The sequence below is a fragment of the Microtus ochrogaster genome, linkage group LG3 (genome assembly GCF_000317375.1).
Source record: "Microtus ochrogaster isolate Prairie Vole_2 linkage group LG3, MicOch1.0, whole genome shotgun sequence".
In the NCBI taxonomy this organism is placed as follows: domain Eukaryota; kingdom Metazoa; phylum Chordata; class Mammalia; order Rodentia; family Cricetidae; genus Microtus; species Microtus ochrogaster.
The window spans coordinates 28,649,686-28,664,808 of NC_022029.1; the positions used below are offsets into that span (position 1 = coordinate 28,649,686).

A 15,123-nucleotide genomic window follows, 5' to 3' on the forward strand; every position below is an offset into this window, starting at 1 on the left:
GTTTGCTTGGGTCTGACCGAGGCTAGGTGTTCATTAGACTCTCCGGACCTAGGCTGGGAAGGTTTGGAGTGTTGTTGTTGTTGATGGGTGTCTGCGTTTGTGTCCTGGCTATGTATGTGTGCCCTGGCTTTGGCTGTGTCCTGGAGGATGCGGATGGGTATGCCCACGATCTGGATGCCTGTCATGTCACACCCGTTAGCTCCACATCTCTCGTGGCCGACGTGAGTGTACCAAGGTCCGCTGGTCCAGGCTTGAGGGGTAGTGGGTCGGACCCCAGGAGGCCGGGCAGGGGGCGGGGGCGCTCAGGGCCGGCCCCGGGGCGGGGCGAACCGCCCAGGGCTGGGGGCGGGGCGGTCCGGCAGCCTCACTTCGGCGAAGTTGGCGGCGCAGAGGCTGGCCCGGGACGCGCCCGGAGCCCTGGGAAAGAGGGAGGAGGGAGGAGGGAGGAGGAAGGAGGGAGGGTCGCGGCCGCCATGGGGCCGGGGGCCCGGGGCCGCCGCCTCCGTCGTCGCCTGATGGCCCTGCCACCACCACCACCGCCGCCCATGCGGGCGCTGCCCCTGCTGCTGCTGCTAGCGGGGCCGGGGGCTGCAGGTGAGGGATCAGGGACATGGAGGGTGGGACTGGGGTTGCAGGGGCGGGGAAGCACAAAATCCCCTAAGTTTGGTACTTAGGGGACCTGTAAGCCCAGGACTAAAGCCAGGGCAGAGGTGCAGGAGCTGGGGTCTGTATGCCAGTCATGGGGCGCGCAGGGATTCGTTATAGGAAGGAAGGGTCCTAGAGGCCCAAGGAATCAAGATCCTTGAATGAACCAGAGACGGAGCCTGGAGACTCGGATGTGGGAATCTGGAATTTGGGGGTTGGAATTTGGAGGCGAGGTGTATCAAAAGTTCCAGGCTCACCCCATCCTACTTCTGCTTGGGAAGGTTAGGGTGAAGGCTCAAGGACCCCCAAGGCCTAGGACCCCCTTGCACAAAAGGTTCTCCCCCATCCCGGGCAGGCCGGGAGTGGTGGTGGTTGGGGGGGCAAAGTGGGGGCGCGAAGTTCTCTGAGCTCTGAACTGGGAGAAAACTTCTCAGGCCGGAGAGCTGCAAGACCTGGCACTGGAACGCGAGGAGCCGGAGCTGAAGCCTCAGCGGCGCCCGCGCCCGCGCCCCCTCCCCTGCGCGCCGCCCGCTCCCTCTTCTGGCCGCTAGGATCCCACAGCCTCAGTACCCCGCCTCTCTGCCGGGAGAAGAAGGGGCGAGGCCCACGTGCTCCTCTCCGGCTTCTGGGCCCCCTCCGTATGGCCGGAGCCCCTCCCCAGCCAGCCCGGGGCCCCCCGCCCCTCCTCCTCCAATCTTCACTCCCCTCCCCCGCTCGGGACAATGGCTGCGCCGTCTAGACACCCCCTCCCCCCGGCCGGCCTCGCGCTTTCTTTGCCAGACAAAGCAGGACCCATGGAGGGCCAGAGCGGGGATTGAGGGGGCGCCCCCATCCCCGCCCCGGGAGGCCTGATCAGCGGGGGAGGGGCATAAGCCGGTGGCCTGGGCCAGGGGTTCTAGGGAGCCCACGGTGGGACTCAGGGTTGGGCCGGGTGAGAGTTGCAGAGAAGGACCGGCGTCCCTAGCTTCGCCTCTGGGCTCATCTAGGCAGGACCGGGCAGGAGCCACCGCCCCCGCGGGGCCAGCGCAGACTCATGGCCTGTCACACAATGAGAGACGCAAATGTGCATGTGCTTAGGTTTAGCACACCCACTGATGCACACTTGACACACACAAGACACACCTACGTGTTCACTGGTTATATGCCGATGTGCATTCATACACGGTCAAATATGATCACACATGCATGGATCTACCAGGACTTGATGTGCATTCATAGTCAATGTCATACTCATAGGTGCCAATGCATGACCTGTACAGACATACCCTAGCCACACTGCTGTATGAATAATGCTGCTCATATAGGTGGATGCACAGCACATGTAGCTTGCATGTTTGTGTGCACATGTAGTACTTGACTATGCTGTTCCCAGATAAGCAGCGTGATAACATGCACATACACTTTCACTATTAGCCACACCGTGGCCTAATACTCTCAAGTCTTTACGGACTGTCACACAAACTCACAAGCATGTGTGCACAACATACACACACAGAGCTCGCACAGTCGTGTCTCCCATCAAACACTTTCCAGCGTGATGTCACAAAAATGACTAGGTCCCTCATTCTTAGCTCATTCTCTTGTGTTTCTTTCAGTTGCTGTCTGTCCTATCCCCCTTCCCCCCCATTCTTTCTCCCTCCAAGGAACACAGTTTGGCAGTGGCCCGCACCTGCCTGAGCACATAATTCTCCACTAACTCAGACCTGGCCACACCTCTCACCCATCTGGCAAGACTGACACACCCAAGAGGGACACAGCCCTGAGGGATGGGGACACTGGATAGGGCAGCACACCTCTTGCAACAGATGCCTCTCCCTTACACTACACACCCTGCTCATGTAGTACCCAAAACCATCTCTACTGCTGTCATCAGTTACTCCTGCTTGCACACTTTGCCTGCTCTTTCAAGAGCCAGCAGACTTGGCTGACTGGGGTAGATACCCCAGCATTAAGGGAAGGTAAACCCAGAGGCCCACCGTTCCCCGCCTCCTCCATTCTTCCAGGACATGGGCTTGAAGATGTACCCCTTCTCTATTAAGCACATCTTAATTTGGGCAGCTTCCTGAGCCCCCACATCTGGCACAAGTCAACTCCTCCTTCCCACCCCTGCCTTGTGGTTCCCAGGGCTTGAGCTGGCAGGGACAGCTGCGGCCCCAACAGCTGGGGCTGGGGTGGGGGGCCGTGGGAACTGTAGATAGGGGGCCTCTCAGTACCCACAGAGACACCCTTCCAGCCCATGCAGCTGTTGCCTGGCAGACAGGAAGGAGGGTCTGCCCTTTTGGTTTGGGGTTCTGGGTGCCTGTCTGACCTCTCCACCTTCTTTTGCCCTCACATAGCTCCCCCTTGCCTGGATGGAAGCCCATGTGCAAATGGAGGTCGGTGCACCCAGCAGCCCTCCCGGGAGGCTGCTTGCCTGTGAGTGTCTGGCCCAGTGCCATTAGTGGCCCTGCATGGGGAGGGAATCTGTCCTCTTTCTGCCTCTGCGTCTCCTGGGGATTGCTGGTATCACTTCCTCCATGTGTGTGGCTTGGGTAACCTCTTGTGTTTCCCTATTGGGAATTAGACAGAGTTAAGAGCGGAGGCTCTCTGAACTTCATCTGGCTGGGGTTCAAATCCCACATCATGTTGCTAACTGGCTGAGACTTAAACCCGTGAAGTCACAGTATTCTGGAATGGAAAATTGATTCCCAGGGCCAATGACAGGGACTTGACAATGTTGAGGATTCCTATAGCCTCCCATTATCTCAGGATTCAGGAGGCACAAAGGCTGCCTATACTAGAGTCCTGTTGTACTGCTCTCTGGATTGTGTGACCTTAGGTTAGTCACTTCTCTTTCTGTACCTCCTGCATCTGTGAACTAGGAAGGCTTTCCCTGGTATATGACCGTGAAGGAGCCCAAGAATTATTTCTTCAATAATACAAGAAAATGCAGAGGGTTGGGGGAAGAAGAGCAGGGGTTGGGAAAGAGCTAACTAGAGGCAGACAGAGCTCTGAGTTCTGGGACATCTGGAGCCAGTGCTGAGAACCCTCGGAGGGAGCCACTTTTGCATCTGTAATGCCTTTTCTTTCACGAGGTTGGCAGTGAAGATTTGAAAAGAACCTTAAACTGGGTGGTTTACACTTGTCTTTCCCAGCAGAAGCAGGAGGATTGCCTTTAGTTGGAGGTCAGCTTGCACTACAAATTGAGTTCCATGCCTGCCTATGCCACAGAGTGAGACTGTCTCAAGAACGTTTTGTTTTTGTGTTTAAAGGCAGAGGGCCCAGCGAGATAGCTCAAGTAGATAAAGGAGCTTGCTGCCAAACTTGGCAACCTGAGTTAAATTCTGGGGACCCACAAGGTGGAAGGGGAGAACCAACTTCTACAAGTTGTTCTCTGACTTACACACACACACACACATACACACAATAATGTAATAAAACATTAAAAATACATTTAAAAATGAGAGAGACTTTCGAAGCTCTTTGAGGGCTGGAGGTGTTCGCTGGTGAGTGCTTGCTTAGCCTGGGTTTTGTGTGTGTATGTGGGGGGGGAGGGGGACAGGGTGGGACGGACCTCAAGGTTTGTGTCCTTATTGGGCTTGTTTTGATTTTAATAGTAATAGCAGTCCATCCAGCAGCTATTAATTAGTTCATAAATGTGTTCATTTACTCAGTACCGTGTGGGCCAGCCAGTAGGTCAGCCTCAAGCTAGGTGGGACCTGGATGACTTCCGATATAGAAGAGCCCCCTTTGAAGTCAAACTGGCTGATGATCTCAAGTGGCTGGAACCCCTTTAGCTTCACCTGGGGCCTGCTGGCCGAGGAGCATCCTGAGGCTGGGGGTTTATGCTGGTGGAACTGGGAGGGCAGCTTGGAAGGAGTCACTTGGAAGGGAGGGTGAACCACCGGGGCCGGGCGCCTGCGCAGTGGATCTACACGCCTGGACTACTGCCGACAGGTGAATACGCCCGAGGCCGCCCCGCCCCTTGACAGGTGAATCACCGGCTCACGCGGCCTCCGGGAGCCCGGATCGCGCGGAGTGGAGCCCGCTAAGGCTCCAGAATAGATCTCGTAGGGAGCCTCACCCTATGTCCCCCTCAGCCTTCAACCCTCTCCTTTAATTTCTCAACACCTCCTGTCTGCTTAGGGGTGACCCTCCAGCTGTCACTTTCTTCCACCGATACCCCCTCAAATCCGTGTGCTCCCCTTCCCCCACCCCTCCCCACCCCAAGTAGGCTCCAGAGCTCCCCCTCGCTCGGTCCTCCCCTGCCTTGCCCGTCGGTCAGTTTCCTCCTTGGAAGCCGCGCTCTCCGCCCCCGCCCCCCCTCCCCACGTCTCCCCCCCCCCAAAGCTCAGGCCGCGGGGCGGGGCGCAGGCCCGGGTTGGAACCGGCCCGACCGGTCGGCGGGGGCGCCGGGCGTAGAGCGTGGGAACCCGCCCGCGGCGCAGGGAGGGGGCCGCGCCCAGCCTGGCTGTGGTACCCGCAGTCCCCGGCGTCCTGCACGCAGCGCCCCCTCCTGGTGCGCCATCATCACCGCTCTGCTGGTCTTTGGGGAAGGGGGTAGAGCATCTCCTCTCGGTTTCCAGAATTCTAACGCCTCCCCCACCCCTGCCGGGATGAGCCTCTACTTATTTAGCTGGGAACGGAATTCCGGGACGCGGCGGGGGGGGGGGGAGGAGGTATTGTAAGGTGACGCTAAAAACTGAGTCACCTGCTTTGAGTTCTGCTCCAGGCCTTGGTTTCAATTGAGCTAGGGGATCCACGAAGGGAGTCGGAAGGGTAGGGTAGAGGAGAGGAGGGTCGAGGTAGGGGTGATGTAGGTTGTGTCACTGCAGAACCAGGACCTTTCATCCACCCTCCTTAGTCCTCCTCACCCCTGTCCTTGGGAAGGCTGAAAGCTTAAAGTCTTCTTCAGTTCTTAGTTTCTTACACTCAGGATACCTTGGTGGGTTTGGGGACGGGGTTGCAGGCTGCAGGTGCTCCTTCCAGCATGAGGGCTGAGGTTGCCCATGAGAAGCCCCGCCTGGTCCATGGAAGGACGGTTGTGTGCGCTTGAGAGAAAGGAGTTTAGGGTTTGTGGCTATCTTCTGTCTGTCCATGTGAGCGAGAGTTTTCCATATACGTGTGGGAGGCTGTGGTTTGGTGTCTGTTTGCCAGGCCAGTATGCCCAGCTCTATGTCTCTGTGTGGCTTCTGGGTCCTTCAGGGTGTGTCTTAGGAGTCTTAGGCTTTTCTTTTGTCGTTCCCACCACCTGGAATGCCCTTCCCCACATCACCCTTTGGCTCACCTTTTTACTTTCTTTAGTGTGTGAAAATGTAACACCCATGCATTCTGTCACCCTTAGGCTGCCTGTGGGTTCCCTGTGGTTGCTGTAACAGATTATCACAAACAGGGTGGTTTAAAACAACAGAAATGTACTCTGGAAAAATCTTGGAGGCCGGAAGTTGGAAATTAAGGCGTTGCCAGGACTGGCTTTCCCTACAGACGTTCCATGGCTCCCCTTACTGTCTCTTCCAGCTTCTGGCTGGCTCAGGCAGTCCTTGGCTTATGACTGCCTCACCCTACTCTCTGCTTTGTCGGCACACGGCCTTTCTTCTCTCTATTCCAAGTCAGTTTCTATCTCAGTTTCCTCTTCTCTTGCGGCCCTGACTTCTTTCTCTTGTGTCCTGGAGTTGAACCCAGGGCCCTGCACACACCAGGCAAGAATTCTGCCATTGAGCCCCATTCCTAGACTTTCTCTTCTAAAGAGACTGTTTGTCCAGGCGGGTGAAATGACTCAGTGGTTTAGAGTACATACTGCTTTTGCAGAGACCCCAAATTTGATTCCCAGCCCTCAGATGGTTATCCACCTGTCACTCCAGCACCAGGGGTTCTGATGATCTCTTCTGGTCTCTGAGGACACTGCACGCAAGTGCACACATATGTATACACATAATTAAAAAGAAATAAATAGGGGCTGGAAAAAATGGCTCTGCAGTTAAGAGCACTTATTATTCCATACGACCTGGGTTGTAGAACCCATATGGTGGCTCACAACTATCCTGAGTGTCTGTGCCTTCTTCAGACCTCCATGGATGGCAGGCATGCACATTGTGTACATACATGCATACAGGAAGAACACTCATCCGTATGAAAGTAAAGTAAGCCAGTCTTTAAAAGAAAAAGACATCTGTCATTTGGAATGGCTTGGATAGTCCATAGTGAATTCATCTTGAAATCCTTCATAACCATATTGGCTAAAATTCTTTGTCCTTCCTTCTTTTTTCTTATGCTGGGGATTGAACTCAGGGCTTTGTGCATCCCAGACAAGTGCAGTATCACTGAGCTATATTCCCAACTCTCTTGTTATTTGTTTAAAAATATATATATATTTATTTTGAGATAGGGTCTTGCTTTGTGGCTAAGGCTGGCTTTGAACTCCTGATCCACCTGCTTAAACCTCCCAAGTTCCAGGTTTATAAGTGTGAGCCACCTCCTTAAAAAAAATAAGGTGAAGTCACAACTTGTGGCACATGGACATGTTCTTCAGGGGAGTACCATGTCTTCACAAGCCCTGTGGCTTATACAAGCTGTTGCTCGCATGTTTTATGCTAATTTGTTGATTTATTTTCTTTGCCTGACCTGGTTGTGAGGACCAAGAGGGTAAGAATCACTTTTATTTTGTGTGCTTCTGTGTTGTAGTTTGTAGTAGGCGTTGATAATATTTGTTGTCAGGTTAAATTGGTATGGCTGGGACTGGTGGCGTGCACCTTTAAACCAAGCGATCTAGAGGCAGAGGCAGAGACAAGTAAATTTTTGTGGGTTCCAGGCTAACCAGGAGTATGTAGTGAAGCCCTATCTTAAAAAAAAGAAAAAAAAAAGAAAGACTAAGTGGACGTTTGACAGTTTAGTTGGCACATGTGTTTGATGATTGTTATCTGTTGGGGCTTGCCACGCTTAATATTGTCCTCACCAAACATCTCTTCCCACAGGTGCCTGCCAGGCTGGGTGGGTGAGCGGTGCCAGCTGGAAGACCCTTGCCACTCAGGCCCCTGTGCTGGCCGTGGCGTCTGCCAGAGTTCAGTGGTGGCAGGCACTGCCCGATTCTCCTGTCGCTGTCCCCGTGGCTTCCGAGGTGAAGGGGTGGGCTTGGATGAGAGCCCGAGTTAGGCAAAGATGTGGTCAGTCCCAAGCTCACCCTCTCCTGGTTCTTCCAGGCCCAGACTGCTCCCTGCCAGACCCCTGCCTCAGCAGCCCTTGTGCTCATGGTGCCCGCTGCTCAGTGGGGTCAGATGGCCGCTTTGTCTGCTCCTGTCCACCTGGCTACCAGGGTCGAAGCTGTCGAAGTGATGTAGATGAGTGCCGAGCGGGTGGATCCTGCCGCCACGGTGGTACCTGCCTCAACACTCCTGGCTCCTTCCGCTGCCAATGTCCACTTGGCTACACAGGGCTGCTGTGTGAGAACCCCACAGTGCCCTGTGCCCCTTCCCCATGTCGTAATGGTGGAACTTGTAGGCAGAGTAGTGATACCACTTATGACTGTGCTTGTCTTCCTGGTGAGTAAGTGGTACCCAGGGGAGGCAGCTGGGGACGAAAGGCTAGCCTCCTAGTGACCATCCTTACCTTATCTTCCCCTACTAGGCTTTGAGGGCCAGAATTGTGAGGTCAATGTGGATGACTGCCCTGGACATCGGTGTCTCAATGGGGGAACCTGTGTGGATGGTGTCAACACTTACAACTGCCAGTGCCCTCCTGAGTGGACAGGTGGGCACTCGGGCTGTAAGGAGCTGGGGCTGACGTCGGGTGGGTACACAGGCAACCTAGACCAGTTCATCTTTGTGTCCTAGGCCAGTTCTGCACAGACGATGTAGATGAATGTCAGTTGCAGCCCAATGCCTGCCACAACGGGGGCACCTGCTTCAATCTACTGGGTGGCCACAGCTGTGTCTGTGTCAATGGCTGGACGGGTGAGAGCTGCAGTCAAAATATTGATGACTGTGCTACGGCTGTGTGCTTCCACGGGGCCACCTGCCATGACCGTGTGGCCTCTTTCTACTGTGCCTGCCCTATGGGCAAGACAGGTGAGTGGTCATTTTCTTTGTAGGCAGCAGGATGCCAGTTAGGGTGTCAGAAAGGAAGGTGAAGATAGACTCTGATTTGAGTAATAGAAAGATTATGATGGGGCTGGGGTGTTGATTATCAGTAGAGTGTCTGCTTAGTGTGCACCGGGCCCTGGTTCAGTCCTTAACATGAAGGGAAGCAAAGATGAGGAAAAAAAAGGGAGGAGGGAGAGAAGGAGGGTATGCTGGATTTGGGAGGCAGGCTGAACCTCTGTGCTGTGAAGGACTGGTATACAGTCCAAGACAGATGCCACTGGACTTGGGGCACTACCGAGATGTCTGACTGGGAAAGAGGCAGCACCTCGGGCAGTTAGAAAGGGCAGAGTGTGTTAAGAGGGGTACGTGTATAGCGGGGAATGGTGGCACACACCTTTAATTCCAGTGGCAGATCTCTGGGAGTTAGACGCCAGCCTGGTCTACAGAGTGAGTTCCAGGACAGCTGAGGCTGTTACACAGAGAATCCCTGTCTTGATCTTCCCCCCAAAAGTTTATTTTACGTATTTGTGTTGTCTGCGTGTATGTCTGGTCCCACATCCGTGACTGGTATTCCTCAGAGGCCAGAGGAATGAATCAGATCCCCTGGCACTGGAGTTACAGATGGTTCTGAACTGCCTCATGGGTGCTGTGAATCAAAATGAGTTCCTCTGGAAGAGCAGCTAGTGCTCTTAGCTGCTGAGCCATCTTTCCAGCCCTCGGTGACTTGTTTGTAAAACATTTCCAAGTGATTTTCAAATGGTTTAGAAGAAACAGGTTAAAAGATAAGTAATAGTGAACCAAATGCTCCGTATGTGAAACATATTCTGTATATTTCAATTTTTTTTTCATAGTAAATGGCTTAAGAAAGAGCAGTTATGGGCTGGAGGGATGGCTCAGCCATTAAAGGCTAGGCTCACAACCAAAAATTTAAGAGTTTGGTTCCCAGCACCTATGGCTGTCCAGACATAAAAATAAAATAAAGTAGATACTAAATACACTGCTGGTTATAATATAAAGAAGAAACAGGAGGCATCCAGGTGTGATGGTGCACGTCTTTGATCCCAGCACTTGGGAGGCAGGTGAGAAACCCTGCAAAACAAACAAAACAAAACAACAACAAAAAGAGGAAGCTAGCGAGATGGGCCAGATTGATGCTCAGGGGGTTAAAGGTGCTTGCTGAGTAAGCCTGGCAATCTGAATTCCATCACTGGGACCCACATGATAGAAGGAGAGCATCAGCAACCCAGGTTACCCTCTGACCTCTATCTATGCATGATGACATGTGCAAACCCCCCAGAGAATTAATTAAAATTAGAATTAATTAAAAAAGTAATAATAAACAAAAAGCTAACAGCTGGGAGTGAAGCTCGGTGGCACCATTCATGCTTTGTATGCCTAGAGTCCTGCAATTCCATCCTTAGAACCAACCTTCTTCCTCAAATGCTAGGCGTGTGGGAACTTGGAGCAGACCTGGGGACCAGCGCTCTCTCTCTCTCTCTCTCTCTCTCTCAAAGAATAAAAAGCAGATATATTCAATTCAGTCATATTGGAAAGAGTACAAAGGGACCCAGTGATCACCGCCCACTCAAGTCTCTGTTCAGGGACCCGAAGAGAGATTAAAGTTTAAATAGAGTGCCAGGGATATGCTCACCTAAGCTCTGCTAAGACCTGAGTCCCTAGGAGGTCATAGTTCATCGAGGAGAACCTGGTGCTATCGTCTTGTTTAAATGTATGTGCTAAGAAGGGCTTCAGAAGTGGCTGCAGGGTTAACAGTGGCTGCTCTTGCAAAGGACCCAGGTCCAATTCTCAGTACCCACATGGTGGCTACCATCTATAATTCTAGATCAAGAGCATCTGATGTCCTTTTCTGACCTCCTAGAGTGCCGGATGCATGTTGCATGCTTGCAGGCAAAGCACTTATACACATAAAATAAATAATTATTTTTTTAAAAAATGGTTGTATTGTGGTTGGGTACTCACCTCGATATGAGGCATTTATATTAACTTCTTCCCCAAAAGGCTCAGGGAGCATCTTGATCTTGGCTTACCTTTTCTCAGGCCTCCTGTGTCATCTGGACGATGCGTGTGTTAGCAACCCCTGCCACGAGGATGCTATCTGTGACACCAACCCTGTGAGTGGTCGGGCCATCTGCACCTGTCCACCCGGCTTCACTGGAGGGGCATGTGACCAGGACGTGGATGAGTGCTCCATTGGTGAGAGGGGCACCCTCTGGAAATGAGTCTGAAGACAGGGGAGAGTCTGAGCTGAGGTTGGCCATGTTCATCCTGCCTGTGCCCTTCTTCCGCAGGTGCCAACCCCTGTGAACATTTGGGTCGGTGTGTGAACACACAGGGCTCCTTCCTGTGTCAGTGTGGCCGTGGCTACACTGGACCTCGCTGTGAGACGGATGTCAACGAGTGTCTGTCTGGGCCCTGCCGCAACCAGGCCACGTGTCTTGACCGAATTGGCCAGTTCACCTGCATCTGTATGGCAGGTGGGTATTGGCTGTGGCTTGGGTGGGTCCTGAAGGCTGGGCATGGAAGCACTTGCCTGTAATTCCAGCACTTGTGAGGCAGAGGCAGCCTGGTCTACGTGGTGAGTTCTAGGATTATGAAGTGAGACCCTGTCTTGAATAAAATGAAATAAAATAAAACAACATAAGAAGGGGCTAGAGAGGTAGTTTAGTGGTTTAGAGTAGTTCCTTCTTTTCTAGAGGAGTGAGCTTGGTTCTCAGCACCCATATGGGGCAGTTTGCAATTGCCCATTGCTCTAACTCCAGGGGATATACCACCCTCTTCTGGCCTCTGAGGATACGTGTGTGTGTGTGTGTGTGTGTGTGTGTGTGTGTGTGTCTGTCTGTCTGTCTGTCTGTCTGTCTGTCTGTCTGTGTCTCTCTCTCTCTCTCTCTCACACACACACACACAAAGCATTTCAAGTTAGCTATAACACTTTCAGTACATAGGGAATTGCAGATCAGCCAGGGCTACATAGTGAGACCCTGTCTGGAACTCACCAGGCTGACCTTGAACTCACAGAGATCTACCTACCTCTGCTTTTCAAACATTGGATTGAAAGGTATGTGCCACTGTGCCTGGTAACAATATTTCTTTCAAAAATTGCATTCGTTTACATGTGTGTATGTGTGCTTGCACACACATGTGTCTGTACATATGGATGCATTCACTGATGAGTTCATGGCATGGTGTGAATGTGGAGATTACAGGATAGCTGTCAGGAGTCAATTCTCCTTCCACCACGAGGGATCCAGTTGTCAGCCTTGGCAACAAGTGTCCTTATCTGTTGAGCTGTCTTACTGGCCCCAACCTAGGTTTAAAGTAAAACTTCCTGGCTGGAGAGAGGGAGCAAGTTCTGTCTTTAGGGTAAAACCCTGTGACTCTGGATAAGGTAGGAGCAGGACCAGAGCAGAATTTTGCCAGATGGTATTGGAGGGGAAGCTTCATCAACCTCGGTCCACATGAGACCACAGCCGGGTGAAGGTTCAGTTGTTTGAAACTAAATCTGAGTTTGTGCTCGTGGACGCCTGTAATCCCAGCATTTGGGTATCCGAAGCAGGAAGATCATTAGTTGCAGGCGAGCTCAAAGTATGCAGAAGGAACCTGTCTCAACGAAACAACAACAAAATCAAAGCCCTGAAACTAAAGAGAAAAAGACCCCCGAGGGGAACTTCCCATGCCTCATCCCATCCTCTTTCAGGCTTCACAGGGACCTACTGCGAGGTGGACATAGATGAATGTCAGAGCAGCCCGTGTGTCAATGGTGGCGTCTGTAAGGATCGCGTCAATGGCTTCAGCTGTACCTGCCCATCTGGTGAGGATCCTGGGGCAGGGAGCCTGGTGTGGCAGGTTATGACACATTGAAATTTAAAGTAATTAGTTCATTAGTTACTTTTTTTTTTGTGTAGGTAGGTTCTGTTCTTCCACTATGTGGGTCTTGGGAATCGAACTCAGGTGGTCGGGCTTCACTGGCAAACCCTTTCTCCTCTGGGACGTCTCCCTGGCCTTGAGTACATTGAAATTAATTTAAAACAAAGCGAGAGGGGGGTGTTTCCCACTCCAATAAGGCAGGGTGCCTGCTTTGATTATGAATGCCACCTTTCTTCCCGCCTTACTCCCAGGATTCAGTGGGTCCACGTGCCAGCTGGACGTGGACGAATGTGCAAGCACTCCCTGCCGGAATGGCGCCAAGTGTGTGGACCAGCCCGATGGCTATGAGTGTCGCTGTGCAGAGGGTGAGGGTGGATCGTGAGACTGTGGCCAGAACCACGAGGTGGGCTGGTGGGCTGGTGGGCTGGTGGATGTCGAGGACCAATAACAGAATTAGGGACAGCCTCAGAGGAGGGTTTCAGCGAGGTCAGGGCAGGGCGAGTGACACCCGATGTACAGCTGATGGTGGAGGTAGGCAGGGTTCTGGACAGGATTCAGGGTGCAACTGGCAGTGGGATTTAAAGAGGGAGCTTCTGGGTCGGGGGGCAGCACTTGGAGCTGGGTGGAATGGGAGGGAGAAGGAGCGCGGCCTGACAACCGAGCTAGAATTGGGTTGGGACTGTAGCCATGGACAAGTGGGTACCCTCCTGTTCTTGCAGGCTTTGAGGGCACCCTGTGTGAGCGAAATGTGGACGACTGCTCTCCAGACCCCTGCCACCACGGGCGCTGTGTCGATGGCATCGCTAGCTTCTCGTGTGCGTGTGCCCCAGGCTACACGGGCACACGCTGTGAGAGCCAGGTGGATGAGTGTCGCAGCCAGCCCTGCCGCTATGGTGGCAAATGCCTAGACTTGGTGGACAAGTACCTCTGCCGCTGTCCTCCGGGAACCACAGGTGGGGTTTGGGGCTGTGACGGGAATCGGACACGGGTGTGTGCGTGGGTGTCGGTGAGGAGTTTGGAAGTGGTGCTTGACAATAGTGGCAACTCCCTGCTCGGTTCCCCTCCCTGCAGGTGTGAACTGCGAAGTCAACATTGATGATTGTGCCAGCAACCCCTGTACCTTTGGTGTCTGCCACGATGGCATCAACCGCTATGATTGCGTCTGTCAGCCGGGCTTCACAGGTGGGCAGATGGCAGCCATGGAGTGGGGAGGGCCTTGTAGCATGAGGATTAAGCTCCAGTGTCTTATGGGTGGGTTTCCCCCCCACCTGTATTTTTTTTTAAAAAAATTACATTTTTTTTTGTTTGTGTATGTGTGAAGTTCACAGGACGACTTGGTAGAGTGAGGTCTCTCCCACCATATAGGTTTCAGGGATCCAACTCAGTCATGGTAGCAAGCATTTTTTCCTTGTGAGCCATTTTGTCATCCCCTTTTCCCCTTTATTTGCACACACACAAGATTTCCTAGGGCCAGACGTGATGATGTACGCCTGTCACTACAATACTCAGGAGCCAAAGGTAGCCTTGGTGCAAGTTTGAGGCTAGCCTGAGCTTTATAGTGAGTACTAGGCCAGCCAGGGCTACATGGCAAAATCACATTTCACAGCCAAACAGCACAGAGAGTGCTGGAGAGCTGGCTCTGATGCTCTTGTAGAAGAACTGGGGTTCAGTTCCCAGTGCCCACATGCTAGATCATAACTGCTTGGTTTTGTTTTTTAAATATAAAATAAAATATAATAAAACAAAACAAAACCAACACATTGGAATGACAAAACAAAACCAGAAGGAGAAGACACAAGGATCAGAGACCCACTGGGTGGTGGTGGTGTATGCTCTTAAGCCCAGTACTTGAGAGGAAGAGGCAGGAGGATCTCTGTGAGTTCAAGGCCAGCCTGGTCTACAGAGCTAGTTCCAGGATAGTCAGGCCTACACAGAGAAACCCTTGTCTCGGAAAAACACCAAAACTATGACCACAACAATAAAAAGAATCAGAGAGCCACTCACCCACACACTCAGGAATCCCAGAAAACATAAACTGGAAACTATAATATATATGCAGAAGACTTGATGCAGGCCCCTGTAGGCATGTGCATACTGTCCCTGTCTTTGTGAGTTCATATGAGCTTTGAACATGTTGATTTAGAGGGCCTTGTTTTCTTCATGTCCTCCATACCCTCTGTTTTCCACTCTCCTGCCTCCTCTTCCTCAGGGTTCCCTGAGCCCCGAGGAGAGAGATTTGATGGAGATACCCCATCCACCTAAGGCTGAGTTTTCCCAGGTCTCTCATTTGCACAATGACTGTGGTTCTCCGTATTTGTTCCCATCTGCTGCAGGAGGAAACTTCTCTGATGATGAGCAAGGCAGAATGTCATTAGGAGACATTTTTTCACTACTTTGCTTTTCTCTTAAGATTAGTAGTATTTGGTTGTATCATAGGTCCCAGGACTATCTAGTCTCAGGTTCTTGGCTTCTGAGGCAAATGTCGGGTATTGGTTTCATTTTGAGTAGGCCTTAAGTCAAATCAAATATTGGCTGGTAT

The 15,123-nt window shown here is 52.4% G+C and overlaps 1 protein-coding gene across 1 annotated transcript in view; it reads left to right on the forward strand.

The window, feature by feature from the left end:
- The first annotated feature begins 427 nt into the window (after positions 1–427).
- The window catches only part of Notch3 (notch 3), a 46,306-nt gene continuing 31,610 nt past the window's right edge, over positions 428–15,123 (forward strand). Inside the window, exons 1-12 of the mRNA XM_026785856.1 lie at positions 428–594; positions 2,982–3,060; positions 7,596–7,738; positions 7,821–8,159; positions 8,245–8,367; positions 8,451–8,684; positions 10,758–10,913; positions 11,009–11,194; positions 12,415–12,528; positions 12,836–12,949; positions 13,304–13,537; positions 13,656–13,766. Of these exons, the coding sequence (XP_026641657.1) occupies positions 474–594; positions 2,982–3,060; positions 7,596–7,738; positions 7,821–8,159; positions 8,245–8,367; positions 8,451–8,684; positions 10,758–10,913; positions 11,009–11,194; positions 12,415–12,528; positions 12,836–12,949; positions 13,304–13,537; positions 13,656–13,766 (1,954 nt within the window). The 5' untranslated portion in view covers positions 428–473. The remainder of the gene's footprint in view (positions 595–2,981; positions 3,061–7,595; positions 7,739–7,820; positions 8,160–8,244; positions 8,368–8,450; positions 8,685–10,757; positions 10,914–11,008; positions 11,195–12,414; positions 12,529–12,835; positions 12,950–13,303; positions 13,538–13,655; positions 13,767–15,123) is intronic.